This window comes from Oreochromis niloticus, linkage group LG22 (genome assembly GCF_001858045.2).
Source record: "Oreochromis niloticus isolate F11D_XX linkage group LG22, O_niloticus_UMD_NMBU, whole genome shotgun sequence".
Taxonomy (NCBI): domain Eukaryota; kingdom Metazoa; phylum Chordata; class Actinopteri; order Cichliformes; family Cichlidae; genus Oreochromis; species Oreochromis niloticus.
In genome coordinates, this window is record NC_031985.2 from 37,493,855 (window position 1) to 37,508,527 (window position 14,673).

At 38.5% G+C, this 14,673-nt stretch overlaps 1 protein-coding gene across 6 annotated transcripts in view; it reads left to right on the plus strand.

Annotated features, from left to right (window-relative positions):
- The window catches only part of phf14 (PHD finger protein 14), a 144,981-nt gene that overhangs the window by 69,319 nt on the left and 60,989 nt on the right, over positions 1-14,673 (plus strand). For 5 of the 6 annotated variants that reach the window (XM_025902161.1, XM_025902162.1, XM_025902163.1 and 2 more), the window contains exons 16-17: positions 11,809-11,871; positions 13,933-14,054. In XM_025902161.1, the coding sequence (XP_025757946.1) occupies positions 11,809-11,871; positions 13,933-14,054 (185 nt within the window). Of the gene's footprint in view, positions 1-11,808; positions 11,872-13,932; positions 14,059-14,673 lie in introns of those variants that run through there. The other variant, XM_013266007.3, reaches the window with a different exon arrangement.

A 14,673-nucleotide genomic window follows, 5' to 3' on the forward strand; every position in this document is an offset into this window, starting at 1 on the left:
TCAGATACAAATATCAGATTAGATATGACTACATTTGGCACAAAGTTATTATCAGTGTGTATATATGTGTATATATATATATATATATATGTATATGTACATTTTTTTTCTTTTTAGTGTTTTGTATCCAGACCTCTAAGGCAAACATATTTTTGCCCAAATGGTGATAGTTTTTTTTTTTAACTTCTATTTTCCAAATTAAACAGTCAAACAACAGGTAAGATGCACAGAAAAGGAAGAAACGAGATCGTGGGATAAAATCAACAAAATCATATACAGTATTCCCTGTCTGCAAAAAAAAAGAATTAAAAAAATTGTATGACCGTCAAGGTTTTGCAGGCTAACTATAACTATATATAACTATATAATTTCTCCCACGTTTTCCTTCCTAATAGAGCTGTGCCATATGACCAAACTCTCATATCCCAATATAAGACATTTCTCATCCCGATAACCATTTATATCAGAAAATAGTGCATTTTTTGTAAATTCTGTGAATCTCAGGCAACTCGACTTCTGTGAAGTGTTTTCAGCTGGGCGTCATGTACCATAAGATGATTGTTTTGACCGATGCATTAAACTATATAATTTTTAGATATAGGTTATAATGGCTGCCATTTTCTTTGTGAGTATTTATGCTGTGGGGAAAAGCCCGTTCTAAGGTTTGAGTCTAAGGTTTATTTGGAGCACCTGACGGCTCTTCTCATCCGTAAACTCTCTCCATACTTTTCCACGTGATTCCTTCGTAGGTGGTAGAAGAGGTTTGCTGTGTTTGAGTCTGAGGTGGGGAACGGTTTGCGGCATAATTTGCATAGTACAGTTTTATCTGGTCCGTGTCAGACTTTTCAGAACCAAACCATGTCCGTGCTACAGAGGTATCCACTCATATTTTGACTGGTCCTTCTGTTTGGAACTACCTGGTTCTGCCTCATCTTCACTGGCCATGCTGGTATTCTCTGTGCCTGCATCCACATGGTGACCATCCAAATGATGAAAAATTATTTCCGTAAACAGTGTATTTTGTGCTGCAACGAAACAAACAATAGCGTATAATATGAAACATTAGTTGTTTTAATTTTGTCATCCGATATACTTCGTCATATCGTACAGCCCTACTTTCTAAGTCCTTTTGGAGTTTTATAGCATATGTCATCTGCTTTAATATATATACATTTTTCATTATATCAATAAATAAAATGCCAGTTTTGAGGATTTGTTTTTCTGCTGGCTGGTAACATAACTTTCACAAGGTATTTATCTGTACAGTTAAAAGTTCTGGAGTAAGTCCTAAATGCAGATTTATAATGTTATTAGGGAGATTATACTGAAGACATTGGAAATAATCACTGATCCTTTATTTCAAGAAGTCTGAATAGAGGCACAAGACCAGAATATGTGACCATGATCTACCAGAGCTAGTTCACTCTTGCACCAGCAAACCTGGTGATTGCTAGTCAGTTTAGAGTTCTGTTTAGGCATTATAAAGAAGCAGGTTATGTTTTTACAACAAAAGTGTCTCCAAGTCTAGTAATTTGTAGATGATGACTGTAGTTTCCAAACATCCTCAGATATTGCAAAGTGTAGTTATTTTTCCCATTGTTCCCCCATCGTTCTAGGTACAGATACAGTCACTCAAAATTGCCGCTTTCAACCAACAGTCAGCTAGCAGTTATCTTAAGATTTTTGATCCTTAATCTTGAATTTGTAAATATCTATAAAAATCCAATTTTCTCAGTCCACATGTTTGACACTGGGTGCTAAAATCAAGCCTACCATCTTGTACTGCTGGTACAAAGTAAGGGTCATATGCTGGCCACTTGAGCACTTTTACCTCATCCTGTAGTTTAAGATTTTTCACTAAGTCTCTGCATATTTTGAGGGAGAGATTTACCCATTGACTGGATGCCTTCATTTCTTTATCAACACAACTAAGCATTGATTGTAATAGTCAAGATCGATGTTCTTCCACTCAGCTATTTGGATTGCACCAACATACAAGTGGTTTATAATCTCTTAATAAAGGCAATGCCCCCTTCCCCACCTTCCCCCCATCCCCTCAGAATTTAACCCTTTTTTTTTCCAAATAAATTGTGAGAGGCTTATATTCTAGTCTATAAAGTCGTCTTTAAATGAGTACAGGTTAGCTAGTGTGAACAGTACATCATCTGCATATAAACAGAGTTTGTAATCCTTTCCTCCTTTAAGAATACTCTTTAGTCTTCCTTCCTGGTGCATTCCTTGTGCTAGTGGTTTAAGGAATTAATTAAAAACATATGGGCTGAGTGGACAACCTTTCCTACATCCCTGTTGTAAAGTAAAATAACTAAATAGGTTACTGTTAAGTTTTGTTCTTGCAGTGGGAGGAAAGTACAACGATTGAAACATTTTATGAATTACTCACTAAACCAAATCTACTTATTACTAAAAAAAGAAAATTCCAACTGACTGAATCAAAAGGTTTCTTAGCAAAGTATTAAAGAATTTGTTTTTGCTTTGTGAATTTGATCAGGAATACGTAGTATTCTTCTTCTATCGCCATGGGCTTGTCTGTTTTTTTTTGGTTTTTTTTAAACAAAATCATCTTGAAAATCATCTTCATGTTACAGAAGGCATTATACTAGTCATTCTTTTTGCCAAAATGGAGGCATATAATTTATAATCTGTGTTCATGACTCTGATGATTCTATACAATTTACATACAATTTACATTCAAGTCTGTTCTTCCATTCTATGGCTATAACTGATATAAAAGCTACCTTCCAGGATGGGGTTGGGGATGACAATACCATCTAGCAGAATATAGTTTAAACAGTTTTGTTGGGAGGAAATGTTCCCTCATAGATTTGTACCATTTTGGTGGGAGCCCGTCTACATCAGGAGACGTATTGGTGTTCAATCAAGAAATAACCTAATTTCTTTCAGCCCTCGATTCTGGTGAGGCACATTTCTCATTAGCTTTCTCATTAGGGTTACTTCATTATTAATAGTTTTCTCCAGTACCAGAACATATCTGCATTCTTGGTCCCTGATTTCAGACTGTAATTAAAATCATGTTAAATTTGAAATCAGTATAGCCACTCCTCTCTTTGTCCTGCTTCTAGAAGATGTGAAAGTGTGTGAAAGCCATTTTTTTAATTTTTTTGATAGCTATCTTCTTTTTAAGAAGAAACTGTGCATTTATCATCACAGACCTCAAAATAAACACAAATAACACAATCCAAAGCCTGTCAGCCAACAAATGGAGTTCCCAATTTTAAGTGACAAAGGAGAAGAAAACAAAAAACAAAGCTTGGAGGCTGATCCAGAAGCATCAGTATTTATGGTTGAAACAAGAAGAGAAGAATATGGCTATTCCTAAAATGTCATTCTACTATAATGTTGAAACAAAATCAGAGTGACAGTATGGGAATCCAAATAAAAGTTAGGGAGCATAGTCAAATTAGAGAATGGAAAAGACGCAAATGCAAAGTTTTGACCCCTGAGATTTGGCCTAATCAGATTCCGGTGTATCACCTTTGGAGCAAGGGGCCCAGTGTGCTCACTCTATTCCCAGGTCAGACTCTTGGGTTCAGCCTAGTGTTTTCCAGCCAGTTCCAACTTCATCAGATTTTTTATAAAAGCAACAGTGAAGGTGCCCTCTGCACCCTCTGGAATACCATAAATTCTAATACTATTACATCAGGAGCGTCCTTCAAGGTAAGACACTTCGTTCACGTCCCTGTCTATTTCTCCAGTGCATTTCTCAGTTACTCCGATGATGCACAGTTTCTTGTATTTTTCCAGTTTAACTCTGCTCTTAGTTCAGGTCAAAAGAGCGACATCCCTGATGTCATGGCTTCCTTCACCGCTTCTCAAATTGTTAGTAATTGTTTTTTTCTCTAGTCAATATGTGATCGAGAGCTTCTCACTTGGAATTCAAGAAAATTTTCCATTGGGTGCTTATAGGCGAGTCGGTAACAGAGACTTCAGGCTCTTCTCACCACTCTATCTATGAAATGGGAGTATGTTTGAACACAGTGGCAGTTTGGCCCCAGACATGTGCCAAGAACCCTGCTGGAGATCTTGAGGATTAAGCTGCTTTCTAATTTTCCTTGTAGCCCCAGCCACTTAGGCATTTCAGTGCAGTATTTATCTTCAAATTCAAGGTGAGCAATGGCAGCTGCTGAAAGCCCCCTGCTTTGCATTTTTAATGCTTTTATGAAGGCAGAGAGCACTGGCACTTCTCTAAAGCCATGTTTCAATTTATCAGGACTGGCAAATCGACTTCCTGCTGGCCTTAATGGCTCAAGTGTGTGTGTGTGTCTGTGTTTGTATACACAGACATTTTCCTTTGGCAATAGGCTTAACACCGCTAAATGACACCTAACTACAAGTCTTGCAGCTTGTAGTTAGTAATGTGTACTGGAGGAAAACCTTTTAAAGTCAGCCAATGAGCCCCATTTTTTTTTAATGCTGCATAGCTATGTATGTTTGATTACTGTCTGCTGAAGATACAAACCTCACACTGCGCTTCATGCAAGAGCAATTCACAATTACAAACTGCCTATACATGGGAATAATATAGGACTTACCCAAAATAAATTCCACCTTATTTCGTCCTGTTTATTTTAGTTTAGAAGATCCTAAAACTCAATCCAGCACTACTTGTGAACTATTATGTAATAATAAGAAACTTTTTTTTTAAAGCAGAAGCTTTCATCATTGAAACATATAAAAAACTGAAAGTGAAAACTGGGGGACAGAAAAAGTAGCTGTACCTATAAATAAAGGCACTTAAGGCATTTTATAAAGGCACTTTAGATTGCAGGATTCCAACTGTGCCCAGCTTCCAGTAGAGTGCATGTGACTTTGACACAGTCTCCTTTCCAAACAAAACAATATAAACAATGAAAGGAGAAAAAAAAAGTGAATTTTGCCATGACCTGAAGACCTAAATGTCACCTTTGTGGCCTCTACGAAGCTGGTTGTTGTCAACAGGATTGTAACATGGGGTATTTTACCAACGAGTGACTTTAGTAAAATGAATTAACTATGATTAATCACAATGAAGATCAGTTTCACCATCCACACCCTACCCTGATTGCTGTCAAATCTCTTGAACTAAGAAGTCATTCAAGTGTAACCTGTCTGATAAAATGAAACAAGCTCAAGAACAGCTGAGAAACAAAATCATTGACATTTGCAATTTTGGAAGTGGTTACAGAGCCCTTTCTAAGGCTTTGGGACTCCAGGGAAACCAAGGTAAGAGCAATTATCCACAAAAATGGAGAAAACTGTGGCGAGCTTTCAAACGTTCTATCAAAATGATTCTAATAACACATTGACAACTTATCCAGGAGGTCACAACCAGTGATAGGAATAACGGCGTTACAAGTAACGGCGTTACTTTTTTCAGTAACGAGTAATCTAACTAATTACTATTCCTATCGTTACACCGGCGTTACAGTTACTAACAAGGAAACGCGGTCCGTTACTATTTTTCAACAAACAGACGTCGAAGCTGTGTTCAGCTTACCGCATCTTATATCAGTTGCACGGAAGTAGCTGTAAGTAATCTGGACGCTACAGCTTTAAGCAGCTGCGCGCTCCCGCGGACGGCAATCACGATCACTGTCTAGCACAACACCTGGAGCTCAGGGGGCAAAACAATCGCATGAGTGCTGCTGTTTGACTGAAGCAGAAGAATAAAGTATTCGTGGTAAGCCAATCACATGACCACTTAAAGACAAAGCAACAAGGTGATATATACCAGTTTGTAAATTGTGTTGATAGGCCACGTAAAACCAGAGTCATAATAAACAATATATACGCCGCGTTTTTTCCTCAATAGTTTCGCCACGTTAGCGCTAGCAAGCACTCTCTGCTTATGGGCAAAAAAAAAAAAACGGGAAGTTTTAGGAGTGACGGGGAGAGAAAGAGAGAGAGAGAGAGAGAGAGCAGAAAGAGAGAGAGAGAGAGTTTTGAGATGTGAGAGATTTGTGACGTTTAGCGTGTTTGGAGTGTGTAGTTAGTGTGTAGTGTTGTGGATAGTTTTGTGTTGTGTGTCAGAACAATGAGGCGACTGCTGTCTCCAGGTAGAAACAGCAGTGATACACCTGCTGCTGTCAGACCTGCAGGGATCAGGCTGTGATGTTCTCCTTTATAGTGGACAGAAATGATTTTTTTGGAGTGGCACAAATAATTTGTGTGGCATCTTATTGAAGAACAGCTGATTGTTCTGTAAATAGTTTGAAATGGTTATTTTAAAAAAGGGTAAAAGGTAAATGGATGCAAATAACTTTGTTGTTTGCAAAACTTGTGCATAGGATTTTAAAATTGACAATTAATATTTGCATTTGAAGTTATGAAATATGATTCATTAAAGATGTTTATGGTTGTTACAGTAAAAATATCACTTTTTCTACTCTGATTTTATGTTTTTTGTCTGATTTTAGATCAATTGTGTTAATACAGTATGTCAAAATGAAAACATAACTGTTAATTCAGGCACGTGAGGTTGTGCTAAAAAGAATGATACCAAAGAAGGCAAAGTAAATAGTTTTTAAAGGTAAAATGTGGAGAGAAAATCAAAAGTAGTAAAAAATGGCCAATTATACCCTGGACCCCAGAGGGTTACACGTTTTTTTTAAAGTAATGCAATAGTTACTTTTCAAGTAATTAATTACTTTTAGAATACTGTAACTCAGTTACTAACTCAGTTACTTTTTTGAAGAAGTAACTAGTAACTATAATTGAATTACTTTTTCAAAGTAATTTGCCCAACACTGGTCACAACCCAGAATCCAGAACAATATCTCCAGGCTTCACTTGTCTCAGTTAAGGTTAGTGTTCTTGATTCAACAATGAGACGTACACTGGGGTAAAAATATCCAAGGAAGAGTTGCATAGCCTGCATGCCTGAATGAAAGCACAGCTTAATATTGGTCCGTAGTAAGCAAGACTCAGTTTCAACTGTTAAGAGAAGACTTCCAGCTTCAGGTTTGACAGGACGAGTTGCAGCAAGAAAGCCATTGCTAAGACGTCAGATTATGACAAAGAGGCTTGCCTGGGCCGTGAAACACTGCCATTGGAAGACTGGAAGAAGGTTTTATGGACTGGTGAATCAAAATTTGAAATATTCGGTTCATCATGCAGGATCTTTGTATGCCGTTGAGTAGGGAAAAGGATGGTTGCATTTGTAAAGTATTCACCACATTCCTGCTTTTTTGGTAGTGGCTCTTGAAAAGCAATTCCACGACAAATCAGCTTCACCAACACTAGTTAATCTGTGACACCGGGTAAGGGGACCCCTTCCTTGGTGATAAAATGTAGATATGATCCTTCATATCATGAGTCTGAACGTGCAGACACAAATTAAAATTTGCCTTGTGAACACCTATGAGTTCTCTTATCCTTTGCCTTTGGTATACTACGTTTGTTGCTAGTCTCTAGCCAAACAGATACAATTATTAGGTGTCACTGTTGGAGCAACATGGCAGCTTCACAAGCCAAGATCTGCTCCTGTATTTTTAATGGAGAAACTTTAGATTTGTGAGAATACATTAATTTGCTGGAAAGGCTAATTACAATTGCCAGCAGCAGCGGCCAGGAGCCGCCCGGCTCACATTGCACCCGACCCCTATGGTGCCTCCTGCGGGTGGTGGGCCTGCAGGAGGATGTTGCCCATGTCCCTTTTTTGGGCTGTGCCCGGTCGGGCCTCATGGACTAAGGCTCGGCCACCAGACGCTCGCCCTCGGGCACCCTCCCCTGGCCTGGCTCCAGGGCGGGGCTCCGGTAACCCTATCCCAGGCAGGGTGAACTGTTCCCTCGAAGGTCTTGTCATAGGGGTCTTCTGAATCGCTCTTTGTCTGGTCCCTCACCCAGGACCAATTTGCTATGGGAGGACCCTACCAAGGGGCAAAAGCCCCAAGACAACATAGCCCCTGGGATCCCTGGGACACACAAACTCCTCCACCTCGCTACAAAGCGGCAGAAATGGGCTTCCTCCAAAGGGTGGATGGCCTCTCCCTTACAGATAGGGTGAGAAGTTCAGCCATTCAGGAGGGGCTCAGATTAGAACCGCTGCTCCTCCACATCGAAAGGAGCCAGTTGAGGTGGTTTGGGCATCTGACAAGGATGCCTCCTGGGCGAGGTTTTCCGAGCATGTCCCACCGGGAGGAGGCCACGGGGCAGACCCAGGACACGCTGGAGAGATTATATCTCTCGGCTGGCCTGAGAATGCCTTGGTGTTCCCCCTGACAAGCTGGAGGTGTCTGGGGAGAGGGAGGTCTGGGCTTCTCTGCTTGGGCTGCTGCCCCGCGACCCGGCCCCGGATAAGCAGAAGAAAATGGATGGATGGATGGCCTAATTACAAACCAATCAGTGTATATTAAGTACAGAGTATAACTTAAAGAACAGTCAGTTGTTCTTTAAGTTAGAAATAGAACACTGAAGCTGTTGTAATGATGCCTTCACCTAAATTTTACCTGAGTTATGTAAAAAGGTGGACAAATTAAAAAAGGTGGCAAATTTAAATTAGCGTACAAGTAAATTAGCGTATCTTCTTTTGCTCTGTTAATTTTTCTAATCCTGTGCAATAATTCATGCTTCTTAAAGATGCACTGATGTACTTAATTAAAGATTGATTTTGCCTGGGACGTATGAACTGCCCACATTTTTAATTTCCTCACCTGAGCAGAGTCTGAGAGTAGCTATGCTGTGTGGCTGAACATTTTTCAGCTGATCCAGCTACTAAACTACACTCTGTTCTCCCTGGGTTTATAGATTACTTTAACTGGCACTACTTTAATACAGAAATTATTAAATAATGTCAGGCCTTTTATTTGGTGCTTCACTTACAGGAGAAAAGGAACTATGAAGGAGCCAATTGGCAGCAATCTTGCAGTTAACATTCTTAATGATAAGTGCTCCATCTGGCAAGTGGTGCTGAGCCAAAGGCGACAGATGGGATTGTTTTCACAATCTGTTTAAATATGTTGTCAATTTTTCTTCCCCTTTTAAACTCTCTCCAGCAGCTCAGACATTTGCTTGAAATAAGAAGGTGTTTTCTGTTTTCTCACACTTGCTGTATTCAACTTCTGGTGCCCTTTTTTCTGTGAGAAGAATGGACAACCAGAAAAGTTTATTTCTGGTCTTGTCCACTTCGTGGCATCCAAGGTTATTTCATCCATAGTTGCTTTAAGTCATGAAATATCATTCGCTTTCTTTGCTTTCTGTCACCATCTTTGGTTTCTGGTCATTGCTTCCAGTGTAGCTTATTAGCCCCTAAGAAAAAACTGTAAGAAAATTATTTCTACATGAAAGTAGAATACTTTTGATTTTATGTAGAAGAAATACATTGATATACATATGTATATATGTGTATATATATATATACACATGTATTTCTAATTTAGATACTCTCTGAGATTAGCTATAGGTTAAGGGTTTAGTGTTTGTAAAAAAAGAAACAATATTTGAAAACGTCATATTTAAGATCCTGCATTTGTGTCCAATAAAAAGAAATCTTGACAGATAAATCCTGTAAGTTTAGGGAAGACAAAATATGCTAATTTGAAAGAATCTGAAGTACATATAGGCAGATTGATTTTTTTTTTGATTTTTTTTTTTAGCTCTTCTAATGTAATAAGTAGATGAGAGAGCCAAATAAAATGATTAAAGATTAAACCTTTTTTTCCAAAACATATTTCTTTAACAAACTTTTAACATTAATATCAATTTCTCGAGATTGTAGCAGACAAAAAAACGAAATTAAACACAACATATGTATAACAAATATCTTAAGAAGGTAAAAGTATATCTGAAATCCTAACCAATGCATTTAAGTTAAATGAAAATAAATTGAAATGCCATGATTTAGTGATAATATAATATATATAAAATATAATATATATAATTAAATAAGATATTTAAAAAATGCTATATATTTAAAATCCCTGACTTGTTGAAAAAAGTAACAGCATATGTCTCCTTTTTGCCACATTTGACACTGACCCAATGTAAAATTTAAATGAGGAGAAACAATAATGACATATAGTTTCCATGTGCTAGAAATTTTATCTGTCTCAGCTGGAGTGGAAAGACAAAAGGATGTTAATCAATATATCATTCATAGTCATGCACTTCCTTACTGTTATGTGCTTATGGTCACTGTTATAACTGGAAAAATTGGTGTTTTCCAGTTTTCCAGCCTGGATTGTGAATAGTTATCCAGTTTGTTTAATAAAAACAAGGGAAGATAGTGATAGAAACAACTGTTTCATCTATTATTATGTCAGATTGTTTTTGATTGTGTTTGTCTATGACTGTAATTAGATATTGATCAGACCCCTTTCATGAATAATTAACTCAGAAATTCTGCTCATTTAACAGAATTTGTTTCTTTGTGCTCACGGGCTTCAAAAAGAAGTGGCATGCATTCCTTTGTGAATTATGTTGGGAGACTTCCCAACTGATCCTCCTCAACCTGCTAGCTTTCAGCAGTGTGTTTAACAAGTCTGTCATTGATTAAGTTTCCATAAACATCCAGCTTAAATCGTAGTTATGGTAGTTACTAGGATTTTGAAAAAACTGTTGTGCCAAACACATTTTGATTTCTAAGATGTGCTCTATAAATTCTGTATAGGCTCCTCTTGTTCATGTGTTTATAAATGTATTGTGTGACAATGTCTAAGCTAACAGGCAGGGGAAAAAAACAAAGGAAGGGGGAGAAAATATAATAAAATGATAAATTACAAAAAGAAAAGCATGACGTATTGCCAACTGTTGCAAGTAAAAGCAAAACATACAGCAACTGTACACAAAAATTTGAAAATGCACAGATACATAAATCAACAGTCTTGTGTGTGTGTGTGTGTGTGTGTGTGGGAGAGCGAAACTAAGTGTCTATGTATGTGACTTTGTCACGAAGTGTATTTGATAATAAGGGTGGGAAGCCACAATGACAGCCCCCAGGAGCCAAAGGCAGATAGAGATAGATTCAGGAGATCAGGCCATCCGCAGCCCCCAAGAGTACCGAAGACCTGAGGCTGCACATTTTGACGACAACTGCGCGTCTATCCGAGCAGGAGGTAGACCCCAGATGGGGTGCCCATTGCCAAAGGGCGAGAGGCAGCCAACTAGAGGCTCTTCACCCTAGCAACCAAGAATTGCCCAGCACTTGGCAGAGTCCCAAGGCCCCCACCACTCCCCCACGCAGAAGAAGGCCAAGCCGCCCCAGACCACCACTCCTGAGAGAGTGGGTCAACGACCACGCCAGAACATCCAGCCGCGTACCTGGGCAGCAATGCCCACCGGAAAGCAGTAGGGAAGGATAACCCCACCCTCCATGACCACGTCCCCACAGGGGCCAAAGCTCAGAACCGAAACAGGACGCAGCCAGATCAGTCCACAAACCACCGGGGGTCTAGGAAGACACATGTGTTTGTCATTTCAGTATTTTTCCACAGATTTCATTTCAGGACTCTTTGAGTCTCTTGTCTTCATGTTATACAATGTCTCTTCTTCAAGCTACCTTTGGCAGCCTCTTCCTGTTCCTTCAAGCACACAATCTAAGGCAAATGAAATGAACCAAGAATGCCACATTGCTTGAAAGCCTTTTATAAAGCAACCAAACCTGGACTACTAAAATTAATTTCTTCTACGATCTGGATTTGCAGAGAAAAATCAAGCTGTAAAGGTGTCAGAAAAGGCTTTGACCCACCCAGAAATTTCTTAAAATTATATTGTATTGTTTTGTATTTTGTATTGCATTACCATTTCGACCATTTACATTGCCATTTGGATTTTTTAATTTATTTTTTTAAATAGAGAACCAGAGGGCAGAAGAGGAAGAGAGTTCCAGTCTGTGAGGAGCGAGAAGATAAAATTGAGGTTTGTTACTTTATTTCTCTACAGAAAAAAAGTGTTGTTCTACACAACATCTTCCTGAGAAATTCAGTTATGCTCTTCTACCTTTACCCAGGTTTGCTTCTTTGTCCTACTGTCATTCCAGTTTTTGGGGGTTTTTTTTTTGCCTTTTCTCACTTGTATTTGCCAGTATGGTTCCTCTATTGAAATTAAAAATAGTTAATTGTTTCCTCAAGAATAATCCTACTTTTTAAAGGAGCTGACTTTCCTCACAGTAAAAATTTTAATACATACTTTAAGGATGTAAGAGGTTTCGCCATGCTAAGAATGCAAATGTTTTTAAGCTTTTTTTTCTCTCCTTTGTTTGGGATTGTGAGGCTGACAGAAAAGGCCAAGCTGGGCTAATAAGACAAAAGCTTTTTACCCCTTAGCTGTAAAAGGCTGGTGAGGTATTGTTGTCATTCTGCCGGGCAGACAGGTGGACAGTGGGCGGGGGAACATCTAATTTGTAAATGCATTAAGTTCAAATAGGTATCATAGGTGTATCTATGGAAATGTTGGATGAGTTTGACTTTGAGGTCAGAGGCCAATTTTTCTGGGAATCTTGTGACTGTGATAACTCAAGAAAGAAGTCAACGAGAATTTTGAAAGTGATACTATAGGTGCATCTACTAACAAGCTTAATAAGTTTAAATCTCGACACTTTGACCTCAAGGTCAGATGTCAAGTTTTCTGAAAATCTTGTGAACAAGATAACATTTTGAAATGTGTGTCTTCTAGGAGACTGAGGGGTAACACTGACAGTTGGCAGTATTTGATCTGTAATGGTATCCTGTCATTCATACATAGGTCACTTTTTCTATCGAGTCATAATACTTGTACATCTGTGTATCTGTATTCCTATACACAAGATTGTACAGTGCACGACTTGAAGTGTTGTTGTTTATATTTAGAATTTGTTGTGACATGACAGACTTGTAGAAACCTTTGTAAATACACACTTAAGTTGATTTTAATGAACAAGTTAGACAGCCCTGGTGCTGATAATCACTGTTTAATAGCAATTGCCATTGTGCTATGTGCAAAAATTAGCTCAACTATTTTGGTTTTGGGATGCTCATGGTTGATTCCAAGTTCTGATTGTTGTCTCAGGTACCTAATAAACTCAGAGCAAAGATTCCTATAGACTGATGGACTCATTTTATGAAAACGTCATCACTACCTCCATGTTTCATTAATCTGAACTGTCATGTTTCTTAATCATGGTAGAGACTTCACTATAAAATTGCATTTTATAGGAACTTCTGTTGAAAAAACACTTCATTAAGTTTTTTGTGATTTTGCTGAGGTTTAGGTATGCCTTAAACAAGTAAAGATGCAAAAATTTTGTATTTTACAGGCTCCAGGATATTAATGCTTATGTAATTTTTTAATAACACATGCACAGATAAAAGGAATTATGTTGAGTGATTACCACAGGAAACACTGAGGACAAGAGACAGAGACAAAACTAGAAGAGACTGAACACGAAACAGAAATAACACAATCATAAGCACACAGAGAACAAACAAACTCAGAAATGCCAGGGAACAGTATAGTCCTCAAAGGACAAGATGGTGAACTAGAACAATAAATCATCTCAGATCCAAAAGGAACAAATCACGAGTCAACAACAAAACTCAAAATACTGGGTCAAAGACCCAGGACCATGACAGTTAGACACTATGTTTTTACCATTTTTAGGGGTGAATACAATAAACTCAGTTTTATCTGAATTTAGAAGCCAGAAATTAGAGGTCATCCAGGTCTTTATGACATTTATGCAGTTTAACTAATTGGTGTGTGTCAACTGGCTTTATGGATAGATAAAACTGGAAATCATCTGCATAGCATCCATATAGCTGTTTTAGGACCTAATGTAAAGTTTCGATAGGGACCTTGCCCCACTTATCACATTCATCAGTTGTATTGTGGAAATAATGCTTCCATGTACTTCGCATCTTTCCCCAATTTAATACTCATTATTTTTTACTACTCAACAGGCACTCATACAGGTCTCATTCCTAATCAGCCTTGTTTCCATAGGAACCTCTGCCACGGGAACGGCGACAACGCCAGTCTGCAATGCAGAAAAAACCAAAAGCCGATGACACGAGGACTGAGTGCACAACCTGCAAAGGACCAGGCGACAATGAAAACCTTGTGAGGTGAGGTAATGCGTGTGTGTGTGTGTGTGTGTGTGTGTGTGTGTTTCAGAGGTTATTACTCGTGTGCGCGCGCGTGTGTGTTTCAGAGGTTATTACTCGTGTGCGCGCGCGTGTGTGTGTGTGTGTCTCATGACGCAACTATATCATCCTGATGATTAAAGTTCAGTCTTCATTAGGCTCCGGCTGCCTATGCTCTGCAGAATGAGGGGGTTGACGATTTCTTCTCTATAGGCGCTCTATATTGACCTGCCACATACATTTGCACAGTTCATTAAGGCATAATGAACAGCAGAATTTCTTCTACCCCTGATGTCAGGTGTCTAGTAAATAGAATTCTTCTTGGCATTTGGCATTCTGTGAAAAAAATAATTTAAAAAAGTTGGTAATAATGGGGACCTTGTCCTGTGATGAAACCCTCAGTTTTTTTTCCAATTATTCAGACTTCCTACTGAACACAGTTCCCTTCATGAACATTGTCTTGTTGCTCTAGAGTGCACATAGACTTGTAACTTTAAGCACCTTATCAGTTTTTAAAAGGTTATGTTGAAATATAACTTTAGCCATTCTCTTGTAAATTCAAAGATGATGCATGAAGTCACTCGTGTTTTTCATTCTTTTT